We start from the raw sequence: 22,122 nt of genomic DNA, 5'->3' as shown, positions 1-22,122 counted from the left end.
GGGAGGCTGGATGGCTGGCTCTTGGACAGAGACCATGATCCTGGAGCCTGAACTTGGTCTTGCTTTCCTGTGCAGCATGTCCTAATCTTCCAACTACCTGACCCACCATATCCAGTTTTTAAAACTTACCATGGCATAATGGCATTCTCTCCAGTGCCTCATGAGTGGCAGTTGCCCCCATAGATCAGGGAGTATCAACCAAATGGATGGGTAATACAGAGTCTCCACATTAGAGGCTGCTTAAAGGAGCTGCTTAGAGGAGTAGCGAGTCATAGCCTGTCCTTATGCCCATTGTGGGGCTGCAGGAAATGCAGTTGAGAAGCTAGAGGCAGCTGGAGCCAACCACTCAGCCCCCCAAGCTGACCTCCAAGGAGACCCCTCCTCCCACACCCCTCTCCTAGAGGCTTCAGCCACCTGGGTCTCCTCACTCCTGGCCCAGCCTGGGAAGACCCTTCTTGGTAATAGAAACAGCCAAGATGGTGGTACACATGGACCCACCTCCAGGTGCCAGGAGACCTCTGGTCTGTGGCTCCATCTCACACTAAAATGGGGGCCAAACTAGTGAGGAGCTGAGGGTGCCTGAGGGATAGTCTTTCCGTGAATTATAAACCCAGGTATGTGTAGCATGTATGTTTAATGCCCCACCTCTTTCTATGCATGTGTGCTCAGTCACTTCAGTCGTGTCCTCCGGCTCTTTGCGACCCTATGGACTGTAGCCTGCCAGGCTCCCCTGTCCATGGGGTTCTTCAGGCAAGAATATTGGAGTGGGTTGCTATGACCTCTTTCTAAGAGAAGCATTTAGCTAAGTTGTGTCATTACCAAAAATGACACAACTAACATATACCGAAGAAAAATCACAGCCACTGGTGGGGGGAGGAGGGGAAGAAGCAGCTGTGTCAATATGAGACTTTTAACTATTATACTTGAGCATCAAATGCTCAGCTTCCTGGCAGCCAAGGTAAAAGAGGAAGCATGCAAAAACTTTCCTAGATCTAATTTCAGAGTCTATACCAGTCCTTTAAAGGAGATGAACAGTTTCCTGCACGGAATTGTTAAAGACACTTTGCATGTGGAGTCCTAGAAAGGAGACCATGCGTAACAAATATAATTGGCAGTATCCTTGACTATAGAGGCTGAGGACAAACACACAGCTAGTTCTGTGAAGGGTTATTTGTTGTAATAACTTCTCCAGAAGAGGCAAGTAGCTTCTTGTCCCTGAGCCTCAGGGTCTCTGCCAGCTCATGTTAGAGGGTGGGGGGTCAGGGGTGGGGTGAATGCCATGGAAGCCTCCAGTTCAGGCCATTTAGGGATGAAAGATTCAGGGGCTCTTCCTCAATGGGACTGATTTCCTCTCCTCCTCAGGGAACTTGTAAGCCAAGTCCAGACTCTGATACAGAAGATGAAATCCGACCATGTAAGTCAGATTTATGATTATCTTTAAATACTAGCTTGCTAGCCCAGTAAAATCCCCAAATGGAATTGTTGGCCATGAAAACAGTGAGCCCCCGGCCCCTAGAGACATTCAAGTGGCAGAGGGGGCAGCCCCTGTCGAAGGCCGCCTGGATGAGATTACGTCAACCAGAGGGAGGTTTGTCGCTGATCACAGTGACCCTGAAAGTCCTTCCTGATGCTAAGAATCTGTGGTCTATAAATAAATCTCTGAAGTGCTGTCAGCTCTGAGGTTCTGATCCTGTTATTTCAAAAGGGCAAGGAAGTTTTAGAGGTTTGAATGGATTTCCTAGAGCTGTGTTGTTTTTTGGTTTATTGGAAATCATCAAGCATTTTCCTCCCTCTGTACAGAGAGTAAATTTCCATGAGGACTGGAAGGTCATCACGGTGTTGATTGGAGGCAGTGATTTATGTGACTACTGCACGGACTCGGTAATGGCGGCTGGTCAGACCTACTCATTGCTCTTGACTTTGACCTGTGGGCCCTGGAGATCCTCTTTGAGAACAATCCCTAGAATTAACCTCAGGATTGTCCAAGGATACCTGTGTGTGTGTAAATGCACACACAGTTCACACACGTGCACATGTACACACACACACTTCTTTCCCCAGCCCCTCAAATTTCTGGCCCCACCTCCTTGTCCCAGGTAGTGAGAGTCAGCAGGTGGCAGATATACAGGGCTTCTGTTCCCCTCTCTTACAATTCCTGAAAGAAAGAGAAGAAACCGTAAACCCCAAGCAGTTAGAAGTGGGACTTGACACGTCCTACTCCTGAAGTAAAGCTCTAATTGAAGGTTGCAGTCTTCTGTCTGGCCCAGCAAGTCCCCAACTGTTCATCTCAGATTCTGACATCGTGAGCTGGTCACAGTTGGAGGCCAAGGGAGAACGAGTCCTTGGGGCTGGAGTCCTTGGGGGCCTGGGGGAGAACCCAGTTCTGCCCACTGCCCTCTCTCCCTAACCAGCGTCTCTTCTCTCTCCTGTCTCTTCCAGAATCTTTATTCTGCAGCCAACTTTTTTGACCATCTCCGCAATGCCTTGGACATCCTACATAGAGAGGTGGGTGGGGGCTCCCACAAACTGGACACTGCTTAAGCCTGGTGGGGAGAAGAGGGTAAAACACCCCTTCCCAAGGAGCTGGACAAGGACATGGGCTCCTGCCCCTTCCATAGTTTGGGGGTACCCCCAAGGAAGCCTCATGCTATTTGGGACCAGCTCCAAGGGTCTCAGGCTTTAAGGGGAAAGCATTGTGTGCACCAAGCATCCCTTCACCGGTACTGGCAACATTCTCTGGTGGTGGCAGCTGGGTGGCTCCCAGGCTGGGCACTGCACCCTGAGTGGCAGGAGTGTCTACGGCAGGCCCCTTTCTGGTCCTGCACCCAACGTGTTCTCTCCCTACCCCCTGGCATGGACAAGACTTTCTGGCTGCCTGGGAGGGGCGCTCAGACAGCCAGATGCTTCTCTGGTTTTGCCACAACCCTGAGCCTGCTCAGCAGAATTAGTTCAGGCCAGGCTGGAGGGAACCCATTAAGGGCTTATGTCCTGGCAAATGGGGCTACCTCACCAAATTCAAAGCTAAATGATAGCTGAACAGAGCTAAGTCGTATCTGATTCTTTTACGATCCATGGACTGTAGCCTGCCAGGCTCCTCTGTCCATGGGATTTCCCAGGCAAGAATGCTAGAGTGCGTTGCCATTTCCTTCTCCAAGGGATCTTCCCAACCCAGGAGTCAAACCCAGGTCTCCTGCGTTGAAGGCAGATTCATTATGAGCTGAACCCTCAGCATTTAGACCCAAGACTGCCATGTTGGCCCACTCTGGGAGGCCCATTCACACTGCTGCCCATGTGGGTGGCACAGACTGCAGGACTCTAGGTGCTCACCTTTTGCTGACACCTCCCAGAACTCCACTCAGGGACCCCGGAACCCGGTCCCACTTCTCAAGGTGCTAAGGCACCTGGTAAAAGAAGCTTCCCAGGCCCTCTCTCACCCAGAGCCTTGCACATAGGTACCCCGGGCGCTGGTCAACCTTGTAGACTTCATGAGCCCCAGTGTCATGCGGCAGGTGTTCTTGGGGAACCCCGACAAGTGTCCTGTGCATCAGGCCAGGTAGGCGGGTACTTGCTGATCTGGTTCACATGGTGGGGACTCCTCGGGGTCTCTGGGACTTTATCTGTCCGTGTGTGCATCTATAAAGGGGTCTGTGCCAGGATCACCTCCTTCTGGGAGGTCAAAGTCAGGGCCCCCACTTCCCTAACCTCAGGGTGCCAGTGAACCTCTGTGATGGGGGAAGTTGCTGGGCAGAGGTCAGGACTGGGACACACACTAGTGTTTGGGAGACAGTGCAGCCCAGCCGGTGAGAAGTGACATACAGGTGTGTCCACACATGGTGAAACCATAACAAAAGCAAAGCTTACTTACCTTTGTGGGGAAGAAGTGACCTGGGGAGGGACACGCAGAACTTCCAGTTGGGAGTGTTTTGTTTCTTAAGTGGGGTGAGAAGTACACGGGTGTGTGTTTTATTGTTCCTCCTGCCTTACACATCCATTTATTCGCTTAATAAATGCTTTTTAAAGTCTTACTGTGCACCAGGCTCTGTTTTGAGTAGAGAAATCTTTTTTAACATCCAGTAGATTTTATGAGTGTGAAATAATTCATCATAAAACAACAGGGAGCACAGCAGGGCACTAGTATGAACTCCAGAGGTGTCTGGGGACCTGAGCAACAGAGGCTCACAAAAGCGTGCATTTGTACTTGTTTTTAAACACTAAACATGGGTTTCTCATTGCCTAAATGCATTTGTTCAGTGTATTTTGTTGAAGGCCCAGGGCCTGTGGTCCAACACTTAGTACTCTGTTAATGTGAGAGGATGCCATCCACACATCCTCCCCTTGTGCATCCCTGGGTCAGGCCTGAAACCTGCCCCTGAGCATGTGTAGCAGAGCCACCAGTGAGCCATTCCCCCACCTCCACCCTGACAGCAGCTTTGGCTCTGGGTCTTTCTGTCCCCCCTCTTTTTGCAGCATTTTGTGCAATTGTGTTCTGACCCCGCGGGAGAGCTCCCAAGAGCTGGCCAAGTTGGAGTCCATCACCCGAGCCTACCAGGTAAGACCAAGAAGGTCTCTCCTCCGCCTCAATCAGCACGCCAGCCCAGAGCCCCCCTGGAGAGGCTCATGGGAAGGGAGGAGCTATTCAGAGTTTGAGAGGCAACATCACCATCCAGGCCACTTCCTGGCTGAGGTATCTCAGGCACCCCAGGCAGGTTCACAACGTCCTCATGGCTGAGCTGTCTTGCTGGCTCAGCCCCAACCCTTGGCCTGACAAAGGGGCTAGCCCTGGGTGCCCCATGGAACTGCCATTCCCTCCCCTGCCCCTAGATGCCCAGCTGCTCCTCCAACCCCCCATCTCTCCAATAGGCAGGCCAATGGGGGTGTTGCAGGTCCCAAGCCTAGGGGCCCTCTGGAGGTCTCTCCTAGGTTTCTGCTCCTTTTGGGACTTCTGGCTGGCCCTTCAGAACTTGAGGTTCACTTAAAACCAGAACCATAAGGAGACACAACCCATTTCTAATTCCCTGGAAAGAGATTTGTCATCAAGTGTGTTTGTGTTCTCAAGAGAAGAACTGAGTTAGCCCACCTGTTGAGGGAGATGGAGACAAGGTCACTGCCCATCACCCCCAGCCTTGCGCTAACGGGTACCTGGAGCGCCTGTGCTGAAGATGCCCACGGGTGTGTCCACAGAGCAGCATGCGCGAGCTGGTGGAGTCTGGTCGGTACGACACACGGGAGGACTTCTCTGTGGTTCTGCAGCCCTTCTTCTACAACATCCGGCTCCCTGTCCTGGCGGTAGGCTCCCTGCCCTCCCTGACAGGGCTCCCACAAAGAGGAGGAAATTCAAAGTGGAAATGTCAAGTGCTCCCATAGACTGGGAACAAATGGGGCGGATCCAGGCAGCTCTCTAGCTGCTGATCTGGTGGCTGGAGCCTCCTTGAACATCAGAGCTGTATTCAAGAGGCAGCCCGATGTTTGATGTTCTCATGACTGCTCATTGCAGCCTCCATTTTACTGAGTAGCTACTACATGCCAGGCACTGTGCATACCATACGTAAAATCTTCACAATTACCTTTTGAGGTGAGCTTTATCATCCCCGCATAAGAGAGGCTCAGAGACATGAAGACTCCTTCCTAAAGGCATGCAGGAAATAAGGGACAGAGGTGAGATTTGAACACGTCCAACTCCAGACCACTCACTTTCGGCCCCAAACCCAACACTGTGGTGATTGTTTCTCTCCCTGGCTCTGCTCTCCACCTGACTTCCATTCTGAGCAGAAGGGCTCTGTGAATGGGCCAGGGTGGGGACTTGGGTCTGTCCACCAGGGCCTCCATCCCAAGGGCCTGGTCTACCGGAAGAAGCTTTAAGCACCTAGACTTTGCCCAGGCCTGAAGCCCTATTCTCCCTACCAAGCTCACTGGGACCAACTGGTCAAAAATTGGGAAACAGCTGTTCCAGCTGGCTGGCTAAGACTTTCTCAGGGACTAGTATCTCATTCCCTCCTCCATGGCATGGGTTGCATAAATGCACCTGAAAATATATATCACACTTTTTAAATTAAATAATGGGAATTGTGAGATCCAGAAAGCAGGTTGGGGGTTTGGGGTCACTCAAGGTTGTTGATGTGTGGGACCACTCTGAGCTCTCTTAGGAAGCTGCAGGCTGGGAGCGCCCCCCAGAGGAGCAGGGTGTTGAGAGGTCCACTCCAGAGGGCAGGCCTGCCAGTGAGGCCCACTCTCCACCCTCTGCACCAACAGGATCTTAAGGATGTCTATTTCTCTCCTTCAGGATGGGCGCCCAGATGTGTCCTTCTTTGCCCCAGACTGCCTCCATCCAAGTCAGAAATTCCACTCCCAGCTCTCCAGGGCCCTTTGGGTCAACATGGTAAGATGAGTGGGGTTTCCTGGTTCTCTGGGGTTCTAGTCTAGAGCAAAGTACCAGGCCCTCCAGAATGGAGCTTGTTCTTGGCCTCCCTTTGCAAGCAAGGTGTGGAGGAGAGCAACTGGCGCCTCTGTAGAAACCGATGTAGAACGAAAAATACAGTCCTTAAGATTCCTGGATCAACTGCATCCTCTCTGATGGGCTTTGGACTGTGATGCAGGACTCTACATGAATACAAGGCAGAACCCTCATGTTTATTCAGTATTTTCTATGTGCCAACAACTCTGCTAGGCAGTTTAAGCCATGTTTATCTCATTTAAGCTTCTCAGCAGCCCTGCAAGACTTATAAGTTTACAAGGAAGCTGAATCCTGCAGAAGCTAAGAGACTTGCCCAGTATCCCACAGCTGGTGACTGGCAGAGCCAGGAGGAGAAGCCAACCCCCCTGAAATCAAATTCTGAGCGTTCCCCCACTGCAGGATGCCCTGCCAGGGAATGTTCACTTCAGCAGAGACAAATTAGTACACTCACGGCTCTCTTTTCTTCCCCCATCAGCTTGAACCACTGGGAAGGAAAACAGATACCCTAGATCTGACGGCAGACATACCCCTCTCCTGCCCTGCTCAGGTAATGCTGCTCTCTGGAAACCCAGGGCTCAGGCCCTGCCCGTCTCCCTTTATACCCACCCCAGCCCCCTGCACCCCTCGCACCAGCATTTCTCTGTCACCCATCTTGCCCCTTGCCTGGGAGCAGATGGATTCGGAGGATGGAGGGGAGTGGAGGAGAGTGGAGAGGGGAGAAGAGGGTACAGAAGCACCTCTGTCTTTGGGAGAAGGAGGTGGGAGAGGAGGCCTGAGCCCAGCAACAGGAGAGGAGCAGGACATGTATGGATTCTTCAGGAGGGGAGTTAAGAAGCCAGAGGTGGCCAGACTGAGCATTTCAGCAGAGACACGTGGGGCCAGTGGGAAGGTCCACCGGCAGGTTGGTGGCCTAGTGTGAAGCCAGCTGAGCTCAGAAGTTGCAATTAGTGGTCATGGAGTCTGGATCTGGAGTGTCTGGCAGGAAATAGGTCAAAGAGGAAAGCCCTAGAGCCACCTGGGGAAGGGACAGGCAGGACCGGCTTTGCGATAGTTGGAGTGAGGCTGGCCTGGGCTCATTTGAAGGAGGAAGATACTGTAAGTGGTTGTTAGACCTGATTTCAGGACTAGGAGTGGAGTAGGTACACATGCCCTTTGCCTTCAGCTCCCTCTTCAAGCCCCTGTCTTAGGGCTTTTTAACCAAATAAGGTTGAGGCCAGAGAGCCCTTGACAGCAATGAAAGGGGGACAGCCTGACCCAGTCTGGGAGGCCGGGTTTCCCGCCTGGGTCTGACTGCGTCACCCTTTCCCACCCTCCCAACTGAACAGGAGAGGACCTACATCTCCCCCATTTGTCTGCCGGGGGTCTAGAGGCAGTGGGCACCCTTCTCTGTCTGCTGCCTTCCCCACACCAGTCTCGGACCCAGGCTCAGCCTTGGATACCATCACAAGTCTCGAACCCAGGCCCAGCCTTGGGTACCATTAGCCTCACCAGGAGCGTGGGTTTAAGGGATGCAGAAGTAGAGGCAGTGGTCGTAGAGGGCCAAGTTGCTGGGTCCAGGGCTCGGGGCAAAGATGATGGTCAAATGATGTAACAATCAGTGCAGCGTGGATGCCTCCAGTCCAGATGGTCAGATGCGGGCTGAAGGGGTGGGGCAGAGGCCTAAAGGCCCTTCTGGACCGCGTGTAAATGCTTAAATTGCTAGATCCTGAGCTTGTCCAGTGCATTCTAGGGGTAGGGCCAGGCAACCTGGGTAGTAGAGGCATTTGGGGACTCAGAGTGGTGGCTATAAACCATATTGGGGGGAGGTATTTCAATATTTTAACAACCATATGGCTATACTGAACATCAGCCATGGGAAACCCTTTCCAATCTGCCAATTCTCCTTCTATTTAATAGTGAAAGTAATAACAACCCAGTCCAGGGAGCCATCCTGTGCTCTCTTTCTTTCTCACAAATATCTACTCTGTACCAGGTTGGAGCCTTAGGCTCTGGGTCAGGTAGAGCCCTGTCACCACCGGCCTCAAGGCCCCAGACCAGGCAAGGAGCCCCGAAAGGCTGCTGCCTCAGCCAGAATCTCAGGCCACTCCTGAGGTGGGCTCCGCTCCTCCTGGACTAGCGTGACTGAGCCGTTGGTGAGCAGAGGAGAGCAAATCCAGCCTCCTGGAACTGTAAAAGCCCCGCCTGGGAGAAGCGGTTGCCAGGCAACCCCAGAGCCCATTCCAAAAGATCCATCTGTTGGCCGGCCCAGCTTCAAGGCGCCAGGCACTGTGGAATCCTGCACTCCTCAGGTCCCATCTGCTCCCTGCAGTGTGCCATGGAGCTATATAAAAGTCCACCAGCATCTCAGTGTGAGCTGACAGGGGCCAGGCAGCCCATATTTTAATCCTAGCTGAGTCTAAACATAGACGCAACAGGCAGGACCCAGTGGGGAGGAGGGGCTGAGACAGATGCAAGCACCGGGGAGCTTCTTTCTCAACTTCCTGCCTGCCCCTCCCCCAGCTCCAGTCAAGGGCAAGTGCATTCTGCCCAGCCAGGTCAGGCGCTTAACTGTGCTCTGTGGATTTCTATTAGACTTTCAGGTTGGACATGTGATTTTTACGGCCAACTTTAGCTTATTTGCTCTGTGAACTGTGACTGTGGTCCCCTTACTGCCCCCAGCACCTCTCTGCCCACTCGTTCCCTAACCCAGGGCAGCTGCCTGTGGCCCCTCCTCAGACTTTGAAAAAATGGGCTCAAAGACCAGCAGAGTCCTTTTTCAGCTTTTATTTTTCTTGCCCTTGAAAAGCATTTGTCAGAGTTAACCACCTCCTCCATGAATTTATTCCTCCCTGCATTCGTGGATGGAAAACCACCTTGACTACTTTGCTTTTCTAGTTTCTGCCCCCTCCCATCTCCTTTAATGACCCCTCCTCCCTTCTCCCAGCCTCAAAAATGTGGACATTCTCCAACTTTCATAACTCAGCCCTCTTCTCTTTTCTCTTTCTCTACACTATCCTCACTCTGAGATTTGTCCCTTTCCAGGGTTTCCTGTTAAATTTCCTTGCCCAGGATCCCCCAACCTATATCTTCGTTTCTTATTTTTTTCTCCAAACTTGAGCTATATTTCTAACCCTTCAAAGGTCTTTCTCCCTTGGATGTAAAGTTTACCCAGAAGACAGATAAAATATATAATCAGAGTACCAACAAAATAGAAAGACATAGTAAGACAAACAAAGAATTTCAAGTGATACTTCATCATTCAGTCTTTCCTCTTGAGAAAAACTGAGATTTGTTGGATTCTCTTATACTTACTTTATTGTTTAGTGATATTTCTATTTCAGCATTATGTATGCAGGGCTATTCTCTTTTGAATGCTTTGGACTTCCAAATCTCCCAAATCTGCCCTGACCCCATCATCTCAAACTCAACATTCATTTAGAAAATAATTTTTGAGTAAGAATGTCAAATAGGACTGAAATCGATGTCTTCCCAGACTCCCTAATCCTGAAGACTTCCTCTGTCTGTCCATATTGTCGTGGTGGTCACAGTTCTGCAGGCGTGAAACGTCAGGCACCTCACCTGATAGAATCCTTCCTAGTCCTTCCTCTTCCCACTTCCACCAACCCAGTTCAGGTCCTCGTCACTTTGTGTGTTAAAAGTTACCTGCTCCTTTCCATCATAAAGCAACAGAGAATTTTATAGCCTTAGAATCTCAGTGGGGAGGGCTTTGGAGTCCTGTTGATGCAATCTCTCATATAATTGAATTATTCTACCACATCCTGCCAGGCTTCCCAGGTGGCACTAGTGGTAAAGAACCCACCTGCCAATGCAGGAGACATGAGAGATGTGGGTTCAATCCCTGGGTTGGGCAGATCCCCTGGAGGAGGGCATGGCAACCCACTCCAGTATTCTTGCCAGGAGAATCCCATGGACAGAGGAGCCTGGAGGGCTACAGTCCATAGGGTCGCCCAGTTGGACACACCTGAAGTGACTTAGCAAGTGTGTACCACATTTTCCCAAGGCAAGCAGAGGCTTATGGTCTCTACTTAAACCTCCACACTCTCAAGGCAGTACATTACTAACAGTCAAGTCGCTATCCATTAACAGGTTGTGGAATCAGCCTAGTAGGTCATGTTTGGGATGGGATGATGAGATGGGATAGAAATGTAATTGGATACTCCTATGTCCTCCTCTTCTTTACCACTACCACCCTTTCCTGGATCTTCTCTAATTTCCTCAACCATGTATGGCAGATAAGTATTCCAAACCCTGCCTCGTATAGTAGGTATGAGTCCTTGGAATGTGACCCCCACTTATGTCAGTGCCTGGACCTGACTATACCCACCTGGTTTGGTCCGAGCAGCACAGAATAGAAGACCACCAGCTCTCCTTCACTGTGGAAGTTTACACCTGTTAACACGGCCAGGACGCACATGCCCTTTTCCGGCAGCCACTGACTCACGTCGCTGACTCACAGCAGTGGCTGACCAGGCTCTGCCCCCGGGCAGGCTGCACCGTCTTTTCCCAGCTGTACCAAGGAGGATAGTTCCTTGTGCTGGCATTCAGTGGGCTTAGCTTTCTGCTTACTGGTGTTACCAGCCTAGCCTAGGAGAGCCAGCAGGCTAAGTGGACTCCCTTTCCCCTCTGCTGAGCTCCAGGCCTTTCACCCAGTCTGACTCATGTATGCACAATGTAGCCGACAATCAATAAAACAGGCCCCAGGCACTCGGGCCTCTTGCCTGGCCCTGTCCTGCACCTGTTCTCATTGTTTCTTCTCTGGCCTCACTTCCCACCAATTCTAGTGTCTCCCTGACCTCTGACCTCTTAGGTCAGTCTCTCCCCTTTGGCCCTTCCTTCTCCCCTTGGATCATGTGATGAAATAAACTCCCTGGCTTGACTTTCTGCACATCCAGAAGGGCAGGTGGAGTCTGCCCTCCGGTTCCTCTTATGCTAGCTACTCTGAGAAAAGCTCTGGCTTCCAGGCCCTGTGCTCAATCAGGGTCCTGGGAAGTGGGGGAAGAATAATGAGGAGTGACCTACCTCCCACTGAGTCTCATCTTTAAGGACCACACATCCCCAGATCTTGCAATCCTTCCTCAGCAATTACTACACTTACTGGACACACTGTTCTTTGACGCTTCGCTACCCAATACTTGTCATGTTTTCTACCTGACTGAATTGTATGCCCCTGGATCCTCCCTTCATCCAGCACCTAGAACTGAGCTCTGAACACATGGGGTTTTACAAAGGTGAGTCAGTTGTTTATAGGATGCTACATGCCCTCAGCTGCTAGGGAATCTCAGGGGACAGGGGACACTGAATAGCATTGGCCGGAGACAAGTCTTGTTAACCATGGTGACATGCCACTGTAAGGTCTCTCTCACCTTGCACTGTAGCAGATGGTCCAGGGCACACTTCCTGCCCTTGGCCCTGAGTGCTCCTCTGGCCCATGTTTCGGCTAGGAACACCTGGACTCAGAGCAAAGGAGAGGCGTGTCATGCCCCAGAGGGTAAGGTCTGTGCCGAGGGCTGGGGGTTTGGGTTTTGTGCATGTAGATTTCATCCTCCAAGCTAACCGCTGAGACCACCTGCTCATCCCTCTGTCTGGCCAGCAGGTCTTTTGCAGGCCTGACCCCAGTGTGTGCAGTGGAATGAGGGCATTGCTGGTCAGGAGGCCTGATGGGTCAGGCCCCACTCTGTCCTCAATGCTGCTCTCCACCGGGGGCAGGTCCCTGCTCCACCCTGCACCTCAGTGGCCCCTCATCTGTAAAGTGGGATCACTCAGGGTTGGAAACTCAGATGCAGTGCCAGGCTGGAACATGGCTGTGTGGGTGGGATGGACAAGAGACAGTGGTAGGGCAGAACTGAAGGGTACACACCTCTTGTGGCAGCATTCAGAGTTGTCGTCTTCTCTCCTCCTTTTAAAACACCTTTCATTGTGAAGTAATTAGCCTCCAACTAATAAAAATAAATGAAAAAAAAAAAAACAAACACCTTTCAGGCCAAAATAAAGCAGATGGGCAATAGGCTTTCAACCCCTGAAACAGATACCCAATGACGTCTCCTCCAACATTCTGGTTCTTCCTACTTACTCCCATATTATTCCCAGATTTTCAGACCATGGCCCTTCTACTCCACTGAGCATGACTTGTGAAGGTGTTGACAGCCCTGGGCTATCTGGGCTGATCTCTGTCTTACAAACTTTTTCTTGCTTCACTATCATTTCCACATTTTCTCATTACTTGCTTTCCCCTGCTACCTCTCTGTCTACTTCCTTCTTCCTTCTTTGACTAACTTATCACCCACAACTGAATAGACCTGGGTTCTTGACTGGGCATGTATGAAACCGATGGTGAAATAGATAGGTGAGCAGAGAATGAAGAGGCTATTTCATGAGAAAAAAATGCAACCAGCGTGTGTGAAACCAACCCGAAACAGGTAAGGGACATAACTCAGAGGAGGCAAAATCACAGCAACCGATGTTAAAATACACTAGTGATCGTAACATTTTTTGGAGACTAAGAGATCCCTGTAATATCAGTCTTTTGCCAGAGCAACAACAAAGGAGAGAAAGTCATTCTGATGATTAGGGAGATGTTCCATTGTCAGGGTGAAAAGAAAAGCCCAGAACCCTGAAAAGAACGTGGATGGAACCCTTTTTAGTCCTTTTATTGTGCATCCCTTGTCAAAGCTGTTATGTAAAACCCTCTAGGGAATGAATGAAATTATGTCTGTACGATTCTTTCTATTTAAATGCAGAAGAATCATGTTAAATGAACCTAGAGGACAGGATTGTTAGTACTTAATATTTCCTAAGCAGTCTTCCAGGCTGTCAGGTAACCTTTCCCTGTGGTTTCTTTTCCTCTCTTAGGTTGAGCCCCTCCTGCGAACCCCCCGGAACAGTAACTACACGTACCCCACCACGCCAGCCATTGAGGTAACCCCTGACACGTGTCTGCCTCTCTCAGAGACAAACCGTTTCCGCCCCCCGCCCCCAGCGACTCAGGGAGTGGTGCAGATTTCAGAGAGGTAGCTTAAGCAGAAACATACCTTCTTACCTACTGGAAATTGGAATGTGAAACAAAGGCTCCTGAACCACAGAGTCCCAGGATTGTCCTAACTTGTTCGCAAGTGTTTACCTGACGTCAGCAACCAACTAGAGGAAGTGCCTGTGGATCAGTCTTCTTTGACTTTTGCACAGACGTCATTTCTGATCAGGCAGCTCAGCCTTTCAAGAAGGGATGAGGGGGAGGCAGTGAGTATAATGCACATCAATTTCCTGTAAGGTGGGAGCTGAGTAGGAAGAGCCTCAATTCCAGGGGCTGGGCCCCCAGGAAGCTGATGTATATGCAGGTGGGTCTCCAGGGCTTGTCTGGTTCAGGTCAATCATTCTAGCTCTGAGGCTTTAGGGTCCATGGCTTTAGGGACAGTTGCTGCAAAGATGGCCTGGAAGATCCTGAACCACACCAGGCCTTGCGGGACAGGCCTGGTCCAGGCTACATCTGTCGGCCACCTGGACAGGGAATCAACCACCAGTGTCAGTTGAGCACCTATGGTTTGCTGAGTCTTGTGCTAGGGGCCAGAAGGGATTCAGTGTAGTGTCAGGCATAGTTCTGTCCTCGGGAGTTAGAGGTCATTCTAAACTGGGCACCTACTGTGTGTCGGGCACTGTTTGAAGAAGACAGAGCAGTAGAGCCGACAGATGGAGCCCATCCCTTTTACGGACCCTACAGTCTACTGAAGGAGGCATCCAATAGACAGCGAAGCATAGTCATGTCAGAGAGTAAGGACAGTCTTGAGAAAGTGTGATGGGATAAGGAAGGCACATTCTGATGAGCTGTGACCAGGACCAGTGATTGCAGAGGCTCAGAACTGGGGCTGAGGTGGGTGTATTTGAGGGGAGAAAGAAGTCAGCGTGGCTATGGGCGTGCGAATGAAGTGGAGAGTGGGGTCATGATAAGTGGGGTCATCAAGGGCATAATCATACAGAATCTGAACCCCTGAGAAAGAAGGTTGGACTTTGGTGGAGAGCTGTGGGAAGCTGTTGGAGGTTCTAGAAGAAAGTGATGTAATCTGGTTCACCTTTTTAAAAGAGCTCCCTGACTAGTGTGGAAAATGGATGGGGGAGTAGCAGGAGTGATTGAGGAAAGACCTTTTATAAACCAGCTGAAGCACTGAAACTAACTTACATGAAAATATTGAAGAACTGTCAGATGCTCAGCTCTGGGATACAGGCCACACCAGCTTCATGGCTGGAGTAATGCCACCGTTCAGCCTCTCTGAATTCTCTCAGCTCACATTAGCCCAACAAAGGCTTATTTCAGGCCAATTGTGGACCAAAATCCATTAGGACTGAAACGTCAGCTGCATCTTGTCAGTTAGGTATTTATTTATTTATCTGATGTGTGTATTTATTGGATGCCTAAATGATGCAGGTGCTGTGCTAAGCGCCAGATACACATACACTGATGAACAAAGTGGTTCTGGCCCATTGTCTTGGATCTTAGTCTCACATGCCTTCGCTTCTGTTGCTGGAAGAGTGAAAAACTCAGAAAGTGATTTAAAAAAAAAAAAACTTTGCTATTTAAATTAGCCAGACAAGCCACGTCAACATTACTTGAGAGCTGGTTAGAAATGCAGAGTCCTGGGTGGCACCCCAGTCCTGCTGACTCAGGACCTGCATTTCCTAAGACCTGCAGGCGATCTGGGTGCCCTGGCATAGGGTGCAGCCTATGCACCCTAAGCAGTTCTTCCCTTGGGACAGATGAACTTGCTCCAGTTCCAACCTGCGTCTGTTCGTCTGAAGGGGATGGACTTGTCTCTGGCTCATCAGTTCTCTGAGATGTTTCTAAAGCACTCATGGCTGTAGAATTATTTTAAATTGCATCTTCTCTGGATATTTGTCATCTACACACAAACATGTTCTTGATTTCAATAGAACCTCCACACGGAAGGAGGACTCCATCAATATGACTAACTGAGCAGTTCCTTGGAATAAACTCATTTACATCAGATTAAGCAAATAATATGTAAAGGCAGTTGCATTGTTGCTCCCTTGTGAGAGGAGTGTTTTAACAAGGTGTGTCTACGTCAGCCTCTGGTCAGATGAAAGAGACAAACTTCCAAAGGTTTGGCAACCACACACCTGGAAAATCAGTCAACTAGACAACACCTATGTGTGGGGCCCTACTGTGCACTCAGCACTGGGCTTGTCCCTCAAGCCTCTCTGGGGATGTGCAGTTGTCTGGGACACTAGGGAAGGATGTCTGTTTCTCTCTCAACTTCTGTGCCATCTGCTTCCTACCTCATCCCCTCCTCCAGCACTTGGAAAGTATGATCTGTATTCTAGAGTCAAGAGAACGTGACTAAAAGTACACAGGTCATGGGCTTCCCTGGTGGCTTCGTGGTAAAGAATCTGCCTGCCAATACAGGAGATGTGGGTTTGATCCCTGGGTGGGGAAGATCCCCTGGAGAAAGAAATGGCAACTCACTCCAGTATTCTTGCCTTGGAGATCCTATGGACAGAAGAGCCTGGTGGGCTATAGTCCATGGGGTTGCAAAAGAATTGGAAATGGCTTAGCGACTAAAACAGCAAACAAAAAAATCCAAGTTATAGACTTTAATTTATACATATGCAAGGAACTGGTTGGCTATTAAATACACAAAAAGACATACACACATTTGGAAATGATATGCAGAAACTAGAAACTTTGCATTTGTAAAAATTTCATATTGCTTTCCTAAAAATATTGTAATTATTATTTTGGTCCTAGCATTGTAATTAGTGTCCATTAGTTTCACGTTAAACACCACCACCTAAACCCATGTGGAACCCTGTGGTTGCCCTATGGCGAGGAGATCTAAGACAGGAGTTTGCAAACTCCATGCGATGATCACCTGGGGAGCAGCTAAAAGGTATCGAATACAGGTGCCACCCCAGACAAAGTCAGAATTCCTGGGGACGAGACCCAAGCACTGTTTGGTGCATGGGGAGGTGGCAAACACCCTTTTTCTCTTCTCCGATTCCCCTCTCACTCCATCTACAACCCACAGCTCTTTGCCTCACATGATCCTCTACAGTGACATAGTTTTAGCTAAGGAATTCTTGGTGGAGACTGGAACTAAGAAGGTTGAGGAGGCATTTGTGTTTATGTTGGTGCCTGTACAGAATCTTAGGATAAATTCTAGATTAGTGAAAGTGAATGTGTTAGTCGCCCAGTAGTGTCCGACTCTTTGCGACCCCATGGACTATAGCTCACCAGGCTCCTCTGACTGTGGGCTTCTCCAGGCAAGAATCCTGGAATGGGTTGTCATTCACTTCTCCAGGGGATCTTCCCTGGATTTAACATGAAAGAATCAATGACCTATATCCTGGATGCCAGTGTCTCTCAGCTGCCTCTGCCGGTTTTCATCAAGGCACCATGTTCAGGGAACAACTGTGTGCGGAGGAAGAATTCTTTAGCTAACTCTTGGGCTAACCTTCCTGCACCGTGAGTGTCTGCTGTTGTGTGTTTGCTTTTGTTGATTTAGAACTGGGGCAGTGACTTCCTGTGTACGGAGCAGAATCCTTCCAACAGTGTCCCCACGTCAGGTGAGTATAAACGTCATCATCCCCTTCAGTCAAGGACTAAGTGTCAGGTTGCTGGGAGAACCTACAAGTACATCTTGGAGCCTTGAGCAGGCCTCGCTGATTCCTGTGCACTGGAGACTTTGATCCTGGGAAGCCCATGACAAGCTGGCCTGCAGCACTGCTGGGCTCCCAGGTGCTCCACAAACCACACTTCTCATCTCAACTTATTCCTAATGGCAACCCCTCAGGCCTCCCTGCCTGGTGAGGTAGGTACAGTCAGGGATGGGGGTCCTCTCTGCCTGTGCTCCTGATCCCCACAGCTGGAACTTTCTTGGACCCCTCAAGAATGAATTGGGCTCCTCTCCATATGGCTAAGAGCCACCTAGCCCATTACCTTCAGCGCCTTGGTTGCTCTGGATGCATGGAAGAGACAAATTTTCTAAAGCCTTAAGCTGGAAATAAGTGTAATGGGGATGGATGGGATGAGAACGGAATCTCAGGCTTCTAGTCAGGTTAATAGTTTAAAAGGAAGACCTCTGCCAACCATCCATCTCTTTGCCTGTCTCCTTAGTCCATAAGCTCCGGCCAGCGGATATCAAAGTGGTGGCTGCTCTGGGTGACTCGCTGACTGTGAGTACTAAGTTGAGCCAGGAATCAACTCTTCTTCCACACTGGCTCTGCGTTCAGCATCTAGCTGACCCTGTCGAGAACCTACCTGTGTCTGGCACTGAAACACAGTCAGGCAGCCACGAGACATCACCAGGCAATCTAGAAGCCCTGCCCTCCACCCTTCCACAGCCCTGCTCAAACACCACCTCTTCCCATGAGGCTTCCCTCCAGCCCCAGATCAAAGCCATTCCATCCCTTCTTCCCCCCTGTTCCCAGGCATTTCATCTGTATGTGCTAAGGTACTTATCCAAGTCTGCCCGACATTCCTGGGGAACTTATCTCCCTCACTCCCTCACTCCTCAGGTGGTGGGTCTACCCACATACTGCCCAGCTCCCCTTCACCCCATTCAAAAATGTGTTCTTCAGGGCAGAAGGGACCCAATTCCTGCACATAGTATAGTTTCACTAAAGGAATTATATTGGCCAACCAAAGATTTCGCTATTGCTATGTGTGAGACAGTCTGCTAGCTTTTCAGAGGGAAAAAAAGTATGAGATGTAGTCTTAACCCTCTTGAAACTTGTCCAGCTGGGGAAATAAAAAACTTACACTGAAGGAGATACGTATCCAGATAGGTGACAAACAGGACTCTTGAAATCAGGTATTCATTTCTATAGAAAAACAACTTCCCCAGATGTGTATGAGTGCATCTTAATTTTCATACGAACATGGGGAAAGCTGTGGAAGGATACACATCAGGCTCTTAACCATTCATCAGCTCTGGTGGTATGTATATGTGGGTAAGGGGTGAGGAGGGATGTAGAACCTGTGGCAGGAGGCAAGGTTATTAAGAAAAGTGAAGTCGCTCAGTCGTGTCCGACTCTGCGACCCCATGGACTATAGGCTACTAGGCTTCTCCGTCCATGGGATTTTCCAGGCAAGAATACTGGAGTGAGTTGCCATTTCCTTCTCCAGGAGGTCTTACCAACTCAGGGATTGAACCCAGGTCTCCCACATTGTAGGAAGATGCTTTACCGTCTGAGCTACCAGGGAAGTAAAAGTAGGGGTAAATTATTAACTAAAAAGTCCTTGTATTATTTCACTGGTTCACTTACTTTTGTAAGTTTCAAAGAGGACTTTCTCTTTTTCCAGGGCCTTTAGGTAAAGCTTGATGAAGGAGGTAGAAGCTGACCAAAGTCTTAGGGAATGAACTGGAGACTTAAGGGCTAGAAAGGAGGAAGTTTAGCATTCTGGGAAGGGATGGAGTGGCTGTTAATAGGTTGCCCCGAGGTTCTCATGCTTCAGGTCAACTTGTTTAGACCTGAAGGTGTGTGGACAGGAAAGGAGGGAGTGAACAAGAAAGGAAAGTAGAAACCAGGTCGTGGTGAGCTCAGAATGTTGGTGAAGGGTCAGAGTCAGGGGAAGTGTGAAGAAGCAGGTGTGCTTGGAAGAGCAGGTGGGCAACCAAGTGAGAAGGGAAGAGACATTGGGAGCTGGGGTCAAATGGAGGCCAGAGCTGTCCACGGCGAGGAGATGAGAGTCTCACCGGCAAGTATGGCAGAGGGAACACAAAGGAAGGGTCAGAAGCCAGAGAAGTTGGGGAGGAAGAATCTTGCTTCTTCCATGACTTGGTTACTGGCTGTGTGTGGAAGGTTGGGGAGTCAGGACAACTCAGAGATTAAGCAGCCTGGAGAAAAACTGGTACCATTTTCAGAAAAGGTAAATCCAGGTCCCAGCTGCAACACCAGGGCCAGAGGGGCTCTCCCCAGTGCCCCCAGCCTGCCCCTGACCCAGCCCAGCTATATAGCCTTCTCTTTGCCTTTTTCAGACAGCAGTAGGAGCCCGACCCAGCAACTCCAGTGACCTCCCCACATCCTGGAGAGGACTCTCCTGGAGGTGAGGCTGTTCTCCTCTCATCTCTCTTGATGATGCTCCCCATAGAGGCATGGGTGGTATATTTCCCCATCACTTGTCAGAGATGAGGCCAGGTACTCATGACCCAGCACTGGAATGCAAGGCGATGCCTTGATGCTCATGCTGGTCCTAAGGGGGATGGGAATCCTGCCCTGGGGCACCCTCTCTGGTTCTGACTTAGAAACATGAAGACTGGCAATTTTAACAAATGTGCTTTCTCTTCCCCAGCATTGGAGGGGATGGCGACTTAGGGACCCACACCACACTGCCCAGTAAGTAGCAACACAGAGAAGCACCATCACTATGGCCATAACAACCCCTCGCTGTGGCCAGGACTCTCCCCTGAGCGAGGGAAGAGAAGGTTATCTGTAAGGAGGGGGAGTCAGCCCACCCTGAAAAGACAAGGAGCGTCCAGTCCACACCTGTGCCCCAACATTGTACATCCATCTCCCACTCACCTGTGCACTCTTCCATCTCCCCCTTCAAAGACATTCTGAAGAAGTTCAACCCCAACATCCTCGGCTTCTCCACCGGCACCCGGGAGGAGACGGCGGGACTGAACGTAGCCACGGAAGGGGCCAGGGCTCGGTGAGTAGATGTGGGTACCGGAGGGACAGAGGAGAGCGAGGCTGAGAGATGGCGAGGGGAGAAGGGTGGTGTGTGAGCAGCAGCAGTGGCTGTGCACAGAGCGCTTCTGCTCCCCAGCCCCGAGCTGCCCCTCACATGGATTACCTCCTGAAGTCCTCGCCCACTTTGAGATGAGGACCCAGAGGCATAAACCGTTTCCTGAACAGCCCAGGGTCATCAAGAGCAAGTGCCCAGGGAAACCAGGATCAAACAGCTGAATCAGAGCCTTCGCTCTGCCTGCTGCACTGTTAGCACCTCTCAGGGCAGTGGGAGGAAGCACTTGAGGGTGGCTGGGTGACAGGCAGGCAGCCGGGGCCCAGGATGCAGCCTGCTGACTTCAGCTGACCTCCCCACCCAGGGGAGGCTACAGTGGAATGTGTGGGTGACTCTCAGCGTCCTGGTAACGCACAGCAGGGCCCCACAGAGGGCCAACCTTCCTCTCTCTCTCTTCTCACCTCTGAGCCTCTAGTCTTGGATTCGGAAAAGGCTGTATTTGACACTAGGGAGTTAGGCGGTAGAGCCCCTAAAACACCGAGGCAGTCGTTTGTTTTCACTTGGATTTCTGTGGTTGACAACAACCCAGATAATTAAAGTTGAAATGCCTGACCGAGCTCATTGATTTTCTGCACGGAGTGTGCTGGGTCTTTGCTTTGTAGAAGGGTTGATGCAGTCACGTCACCAGGGAGACAGAACCGGCTTGACTCACTCTGTTTACAGGCAGCATTCCTTTCAGACACGGTAAGGAGGGCCCCACGCTCGCTAGGTTTGAGTCTCTGAGCCACAGGAAGCGATGTCAGTTCCTCAGCGTCATAAGCAGGAAGAACTCATTTTTCTGTGAAAAATTGGGCTGCCTGGGGCTGAAATATCAACATCTAGTTGCTGATATTGCCATTATTATTATTATGATCATTATGCTTTTATTAATATCATTATAGAGCTCAGGCTTCATTAACCAGGAATTGATTCTTTAGTCTGTTGATGTTCAAGCCCCCTTCCCCTTTCTTGCTTCACTTCTCTTAAACTGCCTTTTCTGTTTCATTGCTTCTTGCTGCCTCCGTGAGAATGTGGAGCGGCAGGGGAAGTGGCCGACACGTGCAGCTTCTTGTTAGGCTCTCAGAGGTCCCGTGTTAGGGGAAAGGACAGCAAGCCATTAGCCAGCTTAAGTAAGCAAGGATGGAGCACTGTTCTGTGAGCCTTCCTTATCTGCACTGTGGCACGTGGCATGGTGTGGAAAAGGATGAGTTCACCTAAAGAGAGAGATGAATGCCCCAGCAGGGCAACCAGGATAATGAGACCTGCGGTTAGATTATTTATGTCCAGCCCCCAGCCTTGCTGGCTGTGTGACCTTGGGCAAGTCACTTAGTATCGCTGAACCTGAGTTTCCTCATCTATAAGTGGAGATACTAATAGTACCTACTTCTTTGGCTGTCACAAAGATTCAATGAGACCAATAACCCACCTAGTTTATAATATGTATGCAAAAAGAAAAAAGTTGGTGGTCATTAGGGTATTTTGTTTCAAAGTTTCATTCAAGATCAAGCTTCCTTTCTATCAATCAATAAGCAAGAATTCACTGAGCACCTGGGAAGGACTGAGCCCCAAGGCTGTTACTAAAAGATAGAGAAGAATCAAGTGAACTAAATGTCTGCCCACAAAGAGCTTGCTGTCTAGTTAAGGAGCCTAAACCAATAGGAAATAATTTTGGGGGGAAGAAGTGTTGTTTCTGGCAATGTTGCAGACTGAAATGATTTTGTACTCAGAAAACAGAAAAGTGTAAAATGTGAACTGGGCAGTCTAGTTGCAGACAGGTACAGACCCAGAAGGGACCCCAGAAAACATCTAGTCCTGCCTCTTTGTATAAAGGTGAAAAAATTCAAGGTTAGCAGGGTTCCATAACTTGGGTGAGCTCCACAGCAAATTGGTAGCAGAGCTGGAAGGGGATCCCTGGTCCCATAGCTCCCAAAGCATGGCTCTG

The 22,122-nt window shown here is 50.1% G+C and overlaps 1 protein-coding gene and 1 long non-coding RNA gene across 4 annotated transcripts in view; one reads left to right on the top strand and one right to left on the bottom strand.

The window, feature by feature from the left end:
• PLB1 (phospholipase B1) overlaps positions 1 to 22,122 on the top strand; it is a 130,393-nt gene that overhangs the window by 90,671 nt on the left and 17,600 nt on the right. For all 3 annotated transcript variants that reach the window (XM_043469045.1, XM_043469044.1, XM_043469046.1), the window contains 14 exons: positions 1,363 to 1,414; positions 1,801 to 1,881; positions 2,440 to 2,505; positions 3,453 to 3,553; positions 4,468 to 4,549; positions 5,182 to 5,286; positions 6,281 to 6,376; positions 6,927 to 6,998; positions 13,301 to 13,366; positions 16,960 to 17,020; positions 17,571 to 17,629; positions 19,435 to 19,502; positions 19,749 to 19,792; positions 20,009 to 20,108. In XM_043469045.1, the coding sequence (XP_043324980.1) occupies positions 1,363 to 1,414; positions 1,801 to 1,881; positions 2,440 to 2,505; positions 3,453 to 3,553; positions 4,468 to 4,549; positions 5,182 to 5,286; positions 6,281 to 6,376; positions 6,927 to 6,998; positions 13,301 to 13,366; positions 16,960 to 17,020; positions 17,571 to 17,629; positions 19,435 to 19,502; positions 19,749 to 19,792; positions 20,009 to 20,108 (1,053 nt within the window). The remainder of the gene's footprint in view (positions 1 to 1,362; positions 1,415 to 1,800; positions 1,882 to 2,439; positions 2,506 to 3,452; positions 3,554 to 4,467; positions 4,550 to 5,181; positions 5,287 to 6,280; positions 6,377 to 6,926; positions 6,999 to 13,300; positions 13,367 to 16,959; positions 17,021 to 17,570; positions 17,630 to 19,434; positions 19,503 to 19,748; positions 19,793 to 20,008; positions 20,109 to 22,122) is intronic.
• LOC122441915 lies at positions 11,831 to 20,387 on the bottom strand. Its single transcript, XR_006269500.1, has 4 exons — positions 20,253 to 20,387; positions 19,979 to 20,149; positions 12,309 to 12,387; positions 11,831 to 11,898 (listed from the first exon to the last, which is right to left on the bottom strand). It is a non-coding gene; the product is annotated as an uncharacterized LOC122441915 (long non-coding RNA).

This window comes from Cervus canadensis, chromosome 5, assembly GCF_019320065.1.
Source record: "Cervus canadensis isolate Bull #8, Minnesota chromosome 5, ASM1932006v1, whole genome shotgun sequence".
Classification (NCBI taxonomy): Eukaryota; Metazoa; Chordata; class Mammalia; order Artiodactyla; family Cervidae; genus Cervus; species Cervus canadensis.
This window is presented reverse-complemented; position numbering and strand designations above follow the sequence as displayed.